The 15221-nt window shown below is 35.0% G+C and overlaps 1 protein-coding gene and 1 long non-coding RNA gene across 53 annotated transcripts in view; one reads left to right on the forward strand and one right to left on the reverse strand.

The window, feature by feature from the left end:
* Nucleotides 1-15221, reverse strand: part of LOC147834503 (uncharacterized) — a 755156-nt gene that overhangs the window by 478412 nt on the left and 261523 nt on the right. The gene's annotated exons all lie outside the window — the stretch shown is intronic.
* The window catches only part of ablim1b (actin binding LIM protein 1b), a 174229-nt gene that overhangs the window by 70950 nt on the left and 88058 nt on the right, over nucleotides 1-15221 (forward strand). For all 52 annotated transcript variants that reach the window (XM_087275026.1, XM_087275064.1, XM_087275067.1 and 49 more), the window contains 1 exon segment: nucleotides 12091-12225. In XM_087275026.1, the coding sequence (XP_087131152.1) occupies nucleotides 12091-12225 (135 nt within the window).

Raw genomic sequence — 15221 nt, forward strand, 5'->3', positions numbered from 1 at the left:
CTTACACACTATACATAAATTGTCTGTAAAGTGACAAACGATTTTCTGTTAAAAGTAAAAACTTTTCTATTCATCAAAGTTTCCTGAAAAATACAATTTCTACAGAAATACGAAGCATCAAAATTTATTTTTACCCTTGATAATAAGAATTGCTTTGACCACCAAATTAGAATAATTTCTTAAAAAAGCACTGGAGTAATGACTGCTGAAAATTCTGCTTTGCTGTCAGTTTATATATAGACGTAATATTTCACAATATTAAGAGAAGTATTATTTCACAAAATAATATAAATGTAGCCTATGTCAGCATGCATTTTTTTCAGAAACAAAAAAACTTTGGTCCTACTTTACAAACTAAGATGTACAATACTTTCACTGAAATAAATCATTCTTTACAATGTTTTTATTGTGTAAATACATATTTTTCATTGCATATACACTGGATTAAACAAATGCGAGTAATTAACTTATGTCATCACATTACCCTGTTGGTCCATCCCTTACTCCTTAACCCACCATTAAACATACCCATACCACAAAACCTGTCCTAACCCTACCTCTATGCCACCTCAATAGCACAAGAAGCATTATTGAATACATTTCAAAACATATTTAGTACATTGCATTTATATTTTGATGCTAGTTCATATGAGTAAAGGATACTTAATATAAAGTGAGATCAAAACTTCTATTAAACATCTATTATAGGAATCAATTTTGGAGAATCTGGTGCACATTTGAAACTTCTATGCCTATATATGACGTCAACTAAATTTATGGTTGACTATGTTCATCATGTGCTGCCAACTCTGTTCTTCCTTTTGGCCACAAGCCCTATTTGTAAGGCTGGACGAAGGCCAGCAATGTAAGGGCCGACGTGACGAAGCCTGGAGGAGAGCCAGATGCTCATCACAATACAAATATAATACAATCCAATACAGAATCATAGTACTGAATGAACACTTTATCCTGAACACATTACTAGTAGCCAAAATATACCCATCTGTGTCTAAAATAAGCTCTGTTTAGTACGCGGCACGTGTGGATTGACCGGACATTGTACTTGGCCAATATTCAAAAGGTCAGCAGGGGTCAAGAATTGAGTCAAGAGGTTAGCTAATACTGAGCTTAGTACGGAGCTTGTTTTAAGGTTAAATAGAGCAGAGGTGAACGATCTCTGAGACAAAAAAAGGTTTAGACCTTCATGACGAGGAATGTTTGGCTTTGTGTAGTTTAAAAATGGCAGCTGGAGGCAGTGGTGAGGAGTAAAACATTGACTCATGCTGTTCACACAAACACGCACAGTCATTCTGAGTCAACTCCAAACACACTTTTGCCTCAGGATTGAAAAACACTCTTTTAGCTACACAGGCTGGAATAATTCAGTGGTAAACTCTGCTTAACACCATCAGAAGCTTTCTAAATGTGTCCATGTGTATGTGTGTGTGTGTTAAGGGACAGATGATGTACACATCATCTTGTATTGTATTACATATGTTTGTGCCTTGTCATTATTTATGAAGTTAATTTAAAATTTAGTTGATGTAACAGGTGTGTGTATAAAATACATTCTACAATGACTTTGAATTTAGCTCAGTCTAAATTTGAGATAGAATTATTTGTTTTCTAAGCCACTTTTAAAGGTGCCATATGATGAAAATCTGGATATACTGTGCATAATAAAGAGTTCAGTAAATGGAATTTACATACTGAAAGCCTCAAACACCATTGCTTCCTTTGTGATGAACAGGCCAGAAAAAAAACAAAGTATCCTATCTAATCACAGCTGGTTAAAAAAAGCAAAATGCTGGATATACAGATTATAGATTTATAAAATGCCACACCGAAGAGTCATAACTAAGGTCAGTTTAAATGTATCTTGTGTTAGTTTAACATGTATATTGTGAAATTAGTCACAATTAGTTTGTTGTAGTGTAACGCATATATATATATATATATATATATATATATATATATATATATATATATATATATATATATATATATATATATATATATATATATATATATATTATGCATCTTATGCATTAGATGCATAAATTAGCATCAAACACTTATATTAAGCTTATATATATATATATATATATATATATATATATATATATATATATATATATATATAAGCTTAATATAAGTGTTTGATGCTAATTTATGCATCATCTCAAATCATCTCATCATCTCAAGGTTGGAAATGGACCTGTTTCTGGAAAAATAGTGCATAAATCACATACTTTCTATGTAGACATCAGAGAACATTTTAGCATGTTGTATGTCAATCTAGGGCCATATATATACTTACAAAATAAAAGAAAGTTTTGCAAACAAAAAATAAAGTACTGAGCAAAAAAAAATAAATAAATAATAATAATAATAATAATAATAAAAATATATAAATAAATAAATGCAAATCTCCAAAAATTCCCCAGATTGACTCCATAAAACAGTTTCTGGAGAAATATTGCACTTACCAAGTCACATACTTTCTATTTAGATATCAGAGAACATTTTAACATGTTGTATGGAGTCAATATATGGCCATATATACTTGCAAAATAAAAGAAAGTTTTACAAAAAATAAATAAAGTACTGAGCAAAAATAAAATAGATAAATGCAAATCTCCAAAAATTCCCTAGATTGACTCCATAATGTTGTTTCAATTTAACATATGGCACCTTTAAACTTATGTTACATCATTAGAATTGAATTCAGGTAGACTAGAAATTGATGGCTTTATCCAACAAAGATAAATTAAATCCAATAAATTGATCATAATTGATGAAATTGATAAAAAGTAACTTTTGCAATGCTACAAAATAATCTTTCTCAAATAAATGCTATTAGAACATTCTAAAACTCTGAAGCTTGCACAAAAAAGTTTAGTGTAATGTAAAGTATTTCTGAAAGATAATGTGACAGAATAGTTGAGTAATGGAGCTGAAAATTTGCATCACATGAATAAATTACACCTTAAAATATTCATTTATTCATTCATTTTCTTTCGGCTTAGTCTATTAATTCATGTAGGGTCGCCACAGCGGGTCATCACAGCAGAATGAACCACCAACTTATCAAGCATATGTTTTATGCAGCGGATGCCCTCCTAGCATCGGTACTAGGAAACATCCGTACACACTCATTCACTCACATACACTATGGCCAATTTAGCTAATTCAATTCACCAAACTCCACACAGAAATGCCAACTGGCCCAGCCGGGGCTCGAACCAGCGACTTTCTTGCAGTGAGGCGTCAGTGCTAACCACTGAGCCACTGCGCCACCCACTTTAAAATATATTAAAGTAAATTACACAAAGAAATACAACCTTGGTCTATACATAAGTATTTTAAAAAGCATATAAGAGATATATTGACTCCCAACCATGGATCAAAAATGCGTCATATCACACAGTAACATATCAGTCATATGTCTTTGTTCTAAAAACATTTGTATTTAAAACAGCATGCAACAGTTTATCTGGCAATACCATCATGCAAAGATGTCTTGCATGTGTTTGGTGAATGAGGTTCATATTGTTAGAGGAAGCTCAATGTTTCACTGTGCTGTTCTTCTCCACCTGCCCACATTCCCTCACATCAGCGTGGAGCGTGACCGAGTAGAGGTAGCACACACTCTGCTTTTGGCTCAATGCGGAGAACACATACTGTAGCAATGTCTAAATGTGCCTTTTGTGTGTCTGCCTAATATAGCCACAGTAGCTGTTGTATTAGTTACAGCACATGTCAAGGAAACTCTCCTACTTTAGCCCATCTGCAAGATTAAAACGGTTGATTGTTGGCTTGTCGGCACTGCAGCTTCACTCTGGGCTTTCATGGGGTGCCATCCTGCTGCCACCCTGCTACAGCCGGTTACCATAGCAACAGCTGTCTTGGGTGGAGGGGGTTAGCTTGAGACCAAATCCTGCACTTCAGTTTCAAGGGCCGCAAGGAACATTCTTGAGCACAAAACCACGACAGAATCGCATCATCAATGTAGGTGACAGTATCAGAGTTTGCGAGATTTGCTTTATCACAATATTTTATCACATACTGCAAAAAATGGTTAACAAGTATAGTATAAAAAAATTAACTTTTACATGTTTGTGTATTGCTTTCTGTGTGTGTGTGTGTTTGCAGGTAAAACAACAATGTTTAGCATTTAAGGTTACTATTAGAATATTTATTAATATATATTTAAATGATAAAAGTTTTTGAAAGTTTTAGAGATTAGCATTAAATGATGTCAGATTGTGAGTTAAGGTCTGTGTTTCAGCAGTCTCTAAAGGTCCCATGTTGGATAGGTTGACATCACTCAGAGCTTTAGGCCTCAACTTGGCATGTGTTTTGGTAAAAATGCAGCAGTGCATATTGTCAATATTCACTGACATGTTGATTAAATGTGTGTACTCATTTACTCATACAGTTGAAGTCAGAATTATTAGCCCCCCCCTGAATTATTAGCCCCCTGTTTATTTTTTCCCCCAATTTCTGTTTAACAGAGAGCAGATTTTTTTCAACTCATTTCTAACCATAATAGTTTTAATAACTCATTTCTAATAACTGATTTATTTTATCTTTGCCGTGATGACAGTAAATAATATTTTACTAGATATTTTTCAAGACACTTTTATACAGCTTTAAATGACATTTAAAGGCTTAACTAGGTTAATTAGGTTAACTAGGCAGGATAGGGTAATTAGGCAAGTTATTGTATAATGGTGGTTTGTTCTGTAGACTATTGAAAAAATATATAGCTTAAAGAGGCTGATAATTTTGATCTTAAAATGGTGTTTAAAAAATGTTAAACTGTTTTTATTCTAGCCGAAATAAAACAAATAAAACTTTCTCCAGAAGAAAAAATATTATCATACATACTGTGAAATTTTCTTTGCTCTGTTAAACATCATTTGGGAAATATTTTAATATAGAAAAAAAATTCAAAGGGGGGCTAATAATTTTGATTTCAACTGTATATTGATAGTTTTAATTTCAATTCTTAAATATTTGCAGGATAAACTTAATTATTTAGGTTTTAATGTCACTATCAGAATATTTAATAATATAGAAATGTTTTAAACGTTAGAGTTTAGTATGTAAATGAAGTCAGATAGTGAGTTAAAAGTCTGTGCTCCAGCAGTCAGTGTGTTTCACACTCTGTCTCTGTAGTCTATGAAGGTCCCGTGTTGAAGAGGTAGACGTCACCCAGAGCTTCAGGTCCCCACTTGGCATGTGTTTGTAAAAGATTTTAAAATACTTCTTTTCAGTTATATTATGCTTAAAGACCTTAAAAGAAAATTGTATGGGATATTTGTTTCATTAAAATGAGCCGAAACCCTGATCTCCTCCTGGCCAGTATAGAGCGACGGTCCCCTCTTAAGAACATCGATATGTGTGTGTTCAGTTAAAATGAGCAGTCGGTAGTGCTGTCGCCTCACAGCAAGAAGGTCGCTGGTTCGAGCCTCGGCTAGGTCAATTGGTTTTTCTGTGTGGTGTTTGCATATTCTCCCCGTGTTCGTGGGGCTTTCCTCCGAGTGCTCCGGTTTCCCCCACAGTCCAAAGACATGTGCTATAGGTGAATTGGGTAGGCTAAATTGTCTGTAGTGTATGAGTGTTTATGGATGTTTCCCAGAGATGGGTTGCAGCTGAAAGGGCATCCGCTGCGTAAAACATGTGTTGGATAAGTTGGCGGTTCATTCTGCTGTGGCGGCCCCAGATTAATAAAGGGACTAAGCCAAAAAGAAAATGAATAAATAATATATGGGTAGCAGTCTAATTTATAATACAGTCTAAAATACAATACAACACAATACAGTGCAATAGGTAGCATTTTACATGAATTCAAAGTAAAAAGTAGCTGTTTTGTTGAATGATTTTTAATGTTATTGTTAGTTTAAAAAAGATAGAGTACTCAGTATTGGCCAATATCCTGAAGCCAGATACTGGAATCGGTATTGCGAAGGGGAAAAACAGATCGGAACATCTGTATTTGTGAATGGCTTAAATGTGACATGTTTGACGTTGATTGATAAAAAAATGACAACACAAAGAAAACAAATCTATTGTTGTGTACTTTGTTCACTGTAACTTATTGGGGAAATTTCAACAAAGTCTCATTGTGAAAATGTTCTCCCATATCCATTACTAGAGAGCACAAATTTTGTAGCCAGAGCTAAGTATGGCTGCATTTCATATTTAAAATGAACGCTATGGGGCGGTATGAGGCCGCCGAAGGCTTCTGTTTCTTTTCGTGCTACCAGCTGACTGATTACCTCATAGGCTTTTCCAGTGTTACCAGTTTGCCCAGTAGCTCGCCATGAACTTGAGACGCAGAGAGGAGTTGACTGTGACATCGGGGCTTGAGTCTGGTGAAGAAAAGCCAGTAAAACATAATCAAAAGCCAAACAATAAAATAAAGAAGTAAATAACAGGGTGAGAACGTGTTAAGATCTGCAAATGTGGTAACAAATCAGGTGGCCACGAGGGCTTTTGTTTTGCTGAATTGCTTTTTAAAACTGTCGGTTAGGTTTAGGGAAGGGGATGAATGGGTCAATCGGTGCTTTTGAAAACACTATTGGTTGGGTTTAGGGAAGGGGGTGGGGGATCAGTCAGTCGGTCAGTCAGTCAGTCAACAAAGGCCTCTGGTGGATTTACACGTGAAGAGTAGGCATGAATGGCACTTGCGAGAAAAATTTAAGATCTGAAAAAGCATACACAACAGCCGCTGCTCACAAAAACCACAAAAAATGTTCCTCCTGGGATATATTTTGCACTGTCCAGAAATGTATAAAGAGGCATGTATCAATAAAACCCTGGGTTGTGAAATTTTCAGTTTGGCATTATGGGTGATGTAGTACTTCTGCACAAACTCTGCCAATTGTTTAACAAAAGTACAGTATATACAACTGTTTAACATCCTCAAAACTGGTCTGTCTAACCATGTTTATTATGTATTATTGTACTATAATCAATTGTCATATGGAGAAAATCACTAAAGTAAATGAATTTTACTTAAAGAACCTGACCTTTGTATGCTTAAGTCTATAAGAAATGTTTAAATAACAATAAATTAATATTAATACATAGTTTGCCCAGGTGGCACATCTCAAAACACAAAAAATGTGTGCTTTAGTGGAGCTCCTTTTGGATGTCAGTATTATGTAAGCACATGGCCTGATAAGCACCGGCAAGTGACGGTGGAGGGAGATTCTTTCCTGTTAATCTTGCACAACCTTTCAAGTGTCCACCGATTAGATTAGAGAGGCATGCGTTTGCTCTCCAATAGAAACAAAGAGAGATATGAAGTGGAAAGGTGCCATTCTGGAGAGAAGGAGAGTCCTGTGATTGTGAGAGTAGTAGTAAATGTTGAAATAAGGAAGAGTATGAGTAAGAAGAAAGGTTTGTAGTCACGCTAATGAGAAGCCACTCATTGTTTAAGTTAACAGTGGTTTGAAGTTGTCAAAATCTTGGCCTGATGACCTTGATCAAAACATGTCCACTGAGGCCTGAAGTGAAACACAGCACATGTACAGAGAAACCAACTGCAGTATTGTGAGATTCAGTTCATTATTTCTGTCTGTGGAATTGCTGCTTTTCTTTCAGGTTGTATAATTATCAAGATTATAGGCTACTAAAGAGTATACTTCATTTTCAAAGAATGTTTTATAGTGGCGATTATGTTTTAAAGGACAAGTGCACCCAAAAAAGAAATGAAAAGAAAAGAAAAGAAAGAAATATGTTTAAGTGAATAATTCATGGGCAACATGGTGGCTCAGTGGTTAGTGGCTAAATTTGCAAATGAATGTGTTTGCTACGTAAAACATGCTACGTAAAACAGATGCTGGATAAGTTGGCAGCTCATTCCGCTGAAGCAAAATGAATGAATGAATAAATGAGCAATTTTACTCGACTGGTGTTATTTTGGTGTGGTTGAAAATTATTCATTCATTCATTCATTTTCTTGTCGGCTTAGTCCCTTTATTAATCTGGGGTCGCCAACTTATCCAGCACCTTTTTTTTTTTTGCAGCGGATGCCCTTCCAGCCGCAACCTATCTCTGGGAAACATCCACACACACACACTTATACACTATGGACAATTTAGCCTACCCAATTCACCTGTGGGGAAAACCGGAGCACCCGGAGGAAATCCACGCAAATGCAGGGAGAACATGCAAACTCCACACAGAAACGCCAACTTAATTACATTTTAAATTGAAACTTTTACTTGATTATATTTCTGAAAAAAAGAATTTTCCCACTATAAAAAATAATATAAGCATTTATATTTATAAATATTTGCATGTTTATATGTAACATTATACATAAACAAACAATCTGCTGTATTTTGTGATGTTTTTGGTTGTCCATATACATTATACTACATTACTAGACTGTTGACTGTAGTAAAAACTAAAGGTATTTATTATGGTTTTTCAGATCTCTATAGTTTATACTACAATATACTGTAGCATTCACTAACAGATTGTTTGAACTCTTTCATACATACAGTATAAAACATTTCATTATATATAGTCCAAAAACACTTGCGCATTTATTATAAATTACTATTATATTTTATTTTGTTTTTTGTGGGAATAGATCCATTTTTTTACTTAACCATAAGATGTCCTAGAACAGTGGTTCCCAACCTTTTTTCTTTGGGGCCCCCCCCATAAACATATACAAACACTGGAGCCCCCCCACCATATAAATACACACGCACGCACGCACACACATATGTACTGTGTGTATATATATATATATATATATATATATATGTGTGTGTGTGTTTGTGTAATATTAATATATAGTAATATGTATAGAAAATATTAATTAATCAGTTTTAACTTGTCTTGGCCTTCAATGAAACCAAAAATTAGGTAGGCTTTGTCATACTGTCTAATCTTTTTCTTCGCCTCTGAAGAATCACAGCATTTACGTTTGTCTGCCATTTTTGTTTTGATTTTGCCTTTACGACACGTTGACAAGCAGATTTCCCGAGTGAGCAAAATTTAAATAATTATTTAAAGTTATTTATTTTAATTATTTTCACTATTATGTTGGAATTTTAAGCATGTGTTTAGATTATTTTTTATTTTTTGGGCTGCTCGATTTTGGGAAAAATCATAATCGCGATTATTTTGGTCATAATTGTAATCACGATTATTCAAAACCATTGCCAGTTAAAGTCAAAATTATTAGCGCTCCTGAGATTTTTTTTTTTTTATAAATATTTCCCAAATTATGTTTAACAGAGCAAGGAATTTTAACAATATTTCCTATAATATTTTTTCTTCTATTTGTTTTATTTTAGCTAGAATAAAGACAGGTTTAAATATTTTAAAACCAATTTAAGGTCAATATTATTAGCCCCCTTAAGCAATATATATTTTTGATTGTCTGCAGAAGAAACTACCGTTATAATGACTTGCCTTATTACTCTAATTAAGCCTTTGAACTGCACTTTAATCTGAATGTTTGTATTTTGAAAAATAACTAGTAAAATATTATGTGCTGTCATTATAGCAAAGACAAAAAGAAATCAGTAATTAGAAATGAGATATCAAAACTATTATGATAAGAAATAAGTTAATAAAATATTCTTTCCATGAAACAGAAATTGGGCAGGAAAAGGTTTGCTAATTTTCAAAAAGGGCTAATAATTCTGACTTCAACTGTATACATACAGTTATTTTCCACCCTGCAATGGAAAGAGAAATTAATACAATAGAATAAAAATATGAAACAAACTGTGCTTTAAGCATCTTCACTGTAAGAAAAACACTTTAGCTACAGCAGTCCTTCAGTCAAGAGCAGCGAGGGTTTTCTCGTTATGTTTGTTTAATAATAATAAAAACAGGCGGCAGAAGGATTATAGCGCGCTGTATCTTTAATGGTTTCTCTTTCACGTCTTTTGATTCTCAACTCATTTGTTTATTACACAAATGAGGGTTAATGTAAATAATCACTAAACACCGCGTTTTGACACCTATTTGACCATTAAAGCGTTCACGTTAAGATGACTTCAGATGTCTGCGCTCCTCTGCTCGTCTCAGTGTGCGAATGAGAGTGAATGCTGAGCGGCCGCATGCTTCTGACTGCGTGATCGTGCTGCACACACACATAAGCTCTTTCGCGCTTTTAAGTCCAACACGTGTACAACTGTGGCGAAATATGATGCAATAATCATTTATCTCGATTAATGCTTTTTTATAATCGTTTGAAACCGAAATCTAAATCGGATTGTCGATTAATTGCAAAGCCCTTTATAATAGTGGAGCATTTTTATGCCTTTTTCTACCTCAACACTTATCCTCTCCCGCGCCCCCCCCTGTGAACTCTGGCGCCCCCCTTAGGGGGGCGCGGACCCCAGGTTGGGAACCACTGTCCTAGAAGAAGTCAAGGTACCATAAATGCATTTTGAACAACTAAATAAGCAAAACAAAAACAAACAAACTAAACTACAAAAGTAGAGGAAACTGTTAATTAATGCATCTTCTATTGTTTTTGCTGGATTACTTCTCTTTTTTTATTACTATACTCAACTTTATACTTTTACTCCAGTATGATTGGCTTGAATCTTTCACTCAGTATCAGTAGAGTAATTTTACTCTTTATGCAGTGTTGTCCAGAGGCTACAGTGTCAAAAGTTAGTAAATGTTAAAGCACAAATGACTCATGACCTTTGTTATGCAACTGTACTGACACTTATGATGAGCTGTACAGATATGTACTGTAAACAACAGCGTGACTTGTGAGAGCACCACTCCATGTGCCCGTGAAAACCACTGTGTGTCCTACAGATAATTCAAAAGAAAAAAAAAGATCCTACTAAACACCTACTAACACTCCTCTAACACCAACACACAGTGTGATTGCACCTGAAATGTGGACACTTGCCCATTAATACACCTTCTAGCTAGTGGTTAGCATTGTGCAACTCAGGTCAACCTCATTTTTGTTTGTTTCTGGAGGTCTGAAAACCTCAGAGAGAGAGTTAAATATCTTGATGTGTCTTTGTTTACGTGCATGAAAGCACTTGGTGTACTGATGAAAAACAGCAGTTTCTGCATTTTGGATTGATGTGCAATAATTCAGTACATTAAGGACTGTATGAATAAGCTGTATGGATGGCAGCCATGATGTCAGGTGTGCATCTACATGTATATTTATTGCTTTTTAATGAAAGTCAGTTAGGGAAATTGCAGTAGTTTCTGCCATTTCCTTTCTCAAAAAGTACTTTATAAACTAAAAGTTGGACTATATAAACTGTAAATTGAAACTAATCTGTCATCGTTTATTCTTCCTCATGGTGTTTCAAAAATGTAGGACTTTGAAACACAAGAGTATATATACTGAGAAGTGTCTCCATGATGTCTGTCACTGTGTCATTCAGGGTTTATTGCACTATAAATCACAGTAATTCAATTTTACATGACCAGATTTGGTTGGTGGAAGCAAACAGGACGTTCTGTCACTGTAACTTTTAAGAGTTGCCTAAGAGTACGTAAATGAACTTTGCTATAATCAGCTAGTTGTTTTCTGTATGAGTAACACTTAATAGTTAAATCTATCTGTATTTATTTTTGTAGGTTTAGTACTCTATTTGGGATTTTGACAATAAGTCCCAAAAATTTGCATTATTTGAGTTTAACGGTTGTCACGATACTGGAATTCGAGACTAATCGATGCTGAAAATTAAAAAAACATCCATTTCCCCCGAACATGTAAGCGCTGTTGAGTAGGTCCTTAACAATGCTGATTTGCCATTGTGTTCACATGCTCAACAGAAAAAACTGTGATTGGCCATGAAGGTCATCGGTCAACTCACCTCTGTTTACTGAGTGTAAAAAACAGACACTTTGAAATTGCATTAGCATTAGCATATGCAACATATTTGTTGAATGTAGTCAGAATCAGCTGCTTTTAATTAAGTTAGCTCAATGTGATCAGAATAGACTGGTGGCCAAAGGCTTTTTCAGTGCCATGATCAAATTGTTAATTATTTACTGTAGTGTATTTGCAGCTTTTTTTCCATATGCTGTACTAACTTACATGACTTTGTTCCCTGACAGTGGCTCATCCTCAGGATCCACACCATCCTCCAGGAAAGCTGGTCATCCAGTGCTATAAATGTGGGGAGCCATGCAAAGGAGAGGTTCTCCGGGTACAGTCCAAGCACTTCCATATAAAATGTTTCACATGCAAAGGTAAGATCTGTTTTACAATAAACAATGTGAAAATTATTCAATGCCCTATTTCTCAAGACAAGAATGATGAACGAGTACACCTAATGGATTAGTTACAGAACATCTTGCTTTATTTTTTTATGAATGTTAGTTTTAGTTTTCTAGAACATTTCCCTTTCTTATAACATTCCCAGAACATTTGCCTAACCTCTTAAAGGTCTCGAGAAAAGCTTTGAAATTTGCATTTTTATTCAATGTTTGACGTAATCTCTACTGAAAAATAAAAAGAGGACGAGACACAGAGTAGCTCCTCGCCTTTTAAAAAAAACTCAGCTCTGCTGTGGTTGAGATCAAGCACATCAAATGAAAAGCAAATGAGCAGTGTCTTGAAGGGGGCAGGGCATGTCAGACACTAGAGAGCATTTGATTTGACATGATTTGATAAGAAACTGAAGTGTATGGTGATGTGAAAAAAATACAAGCTTCACATGTTTATATCAGTTTATTATATTCTAAATGTGAATTTTGTCACTGTTTTGATGCGCACTAGCTTATAGATATCCTTAAAACTAAAACATCTGAAATATGTTATTTTCATTTCACAGGACGTTTAACTATAATTATTTCACAGGGTACCTTAAAAAAGAAATAATGAAAAGGAATGTTTTATTGACCTGTTATCATTTTCGCAACACAGACTTATTCTAAAAACGGAGCCCTATATACATTTTTAGAGATCACTAATTATGTAGCCTTTTTGTGACTGCTTACCTCCATATGGACAGCTTTCCTGCTGTTACCAGTTTGTCTAGTAGCTCACTGTATACATCAGCAGACTTGATACACAGAGAAGAGTTGACCATGACAATGGGGTTCGAATCCAGCAAACTCGTGAATAAGAGGGAAAGAATGTGGTAAAATCCGAAAGCGTGGTAAAAATCAGACAAGGGCTTTTCTTTTTCTCGATTACATTTTAAAAGAGTCAGTTGGGTTTGGAAAGGGGGTAGGTGGGTCAATAGGTACTTTTGAAAACACTATTGGTTGGGTACAGACAAGGAGAACGGTGGGTCAGTCAATCAATCAGTCAATCATTCAGTCAATCGACGGCGGTCTCTGGTGGATTTACGTACGAATGGCACTTGCGAGAGCAATTTGAGATCTCAAAAAGCGTACACAGTGGCCTCTGGTGGATTTACAAAAACAAAAACTGCAAAAAAACGTAGCTCCTGGGATGTCAAATCAAATCACTTTTATTGTCACATCATCAGCAGCATGTGTGCTATGATGAGTGAAAAGCTTGTATTTGGCACTCTCCAGACATGTAGATTTTCAAACCACACTGAACTGATCTAAACTGAACTGAACTTAAACACTAAAAACTGAACTACCCTGACCCAGTTACTATGACCATTTATGTGAAGCTGCTTTGACACAATCTACATTGTAAAAGCGCTATACAAATAAAGCTGAATTGAATTGAATTGAATTGAGATAGCGGTACATTTTCAGAATGAGCCTGGGTTGTATTTTCTACAAAAAAGGCTCAAAAAAGTGAAAACACACACCCATCAATGGCAAACCAAGAAATCCAAAAATAACATGGTCTCTTGTGGTTTCTTTTTCTAATAGATTTGTAAGAAACGTTTTCCTACTGAATTGTACCTAAACATATCTGGGAATGTCTGTATTGGTTAGTTTTAGTTTATGTTGTGGGTGCAAAAACATTTTTTTTTCAAATATCATCCTTGACAAATAGCACTGCTATGTTTCAGGAATCCGAAGTTTGATTCCCGGCTCGTGGACCTCTATCACACTTCTCTATCTCCAACTTTGCTTCCTGTCTAGTTACTGCCCTGTCATAAATAGCCAAAATGCCAAAATAAATCTTTAAAAATAACATAATCTTAGGACATTATTTTTTGGTAAATAAAAAACAAAATACAGACGAATGCTAATGTTAGCAAAACTTTTTTATGTTATGTGTTTGCTGTCATAGTAGCACCAAATTCCTCATGCACAGAATAAAGTAATTTAATTTAGTTAAAGCTTCGTCCCAGTCAAATTTCTGACTGAAGGATTGAAGAACAAAGCTGGCCCTGATAGAGCAGATGGCCATGGGAGAGACTCTGAACTTTATTACCTGATGAATGAAAGCTAAGTTAGCTCAAAGCTCTGCCATGCACTGCCATGGTCATTTCATTAAGTGCGCCTTTCACTCTTCGTCCAGTCCTCTCTAGTCTCCTGTGTTTATACTCCACATAATTTGGCAGGAATTCCAGAAAATCAGACTGAATTTTGTGGTGAGTTCTTCCTGAAACAATTTATGCTGACCGGTTGGCTAGAAGCAGATTTGAGTTGCCATTGCACATTTTTATTTAGGTTATTTTGTGGTTGTGCATGACATTCTGGCCTTCTTTATTTGGTTTACATGTGTTTGGCTCTTTAAAAGCATATTTTTCTATTAAAAGCATTATACGGATTAACCAGCAAATGTATTCATTGGATTTACTGGTAAGTGGTTGCAAACAATTTATATGGGCTGAAGTTAAACAACAAATGAATTTGAACATTACTAAATTTTATTATTTTTTTTGTTTAAATTGAGCCCATATAAAATGTTTGCAACCACTCAACTTAACTGTAATAATTTAGTAAATACAAATATATTTTTTTTGTGCAAGTTCCACATGAAAATGCTAGGTTTATGTAAATGTGTTTTGCCAGTTTAAGCAGACAATCTCATTTCCTTCTGGAAACCTCTGAGAGAGTTAAATAACTAGAAATGTCTTTGTTTATGTGAAAGCACTTAACATCGCTTTTGCTGTTTTATTATTGATATAGTACATTGAGGACTGTATGAATAAGCTGTATGAATGGCAGCCATAATATTAGGTGTCTGCGTCTGGCTGTAAAAAATATTGTGTGCGGGGTGCTGAGGATAAATGTCAGGGCGTCTGTAAGCTCCTGTCCCTAGCAACCCTTTAAAAAGCCCTGTGAAGCTGAGGTCTCTCCAGGTT

Source organism: Danio rerio, chromosome 12, assembly GCF_052040795.2.
Source record: "Danio rerio strain M-AB ecotype USA chromosome 12, GRCz13ab, whole genome shotgun sequence".
Lineage (NCBI taxonomy): Eukaryota > Metazoa > Chordata > Actinopteri > Cypriniformes > Danionidae > Danio > Danio rerio.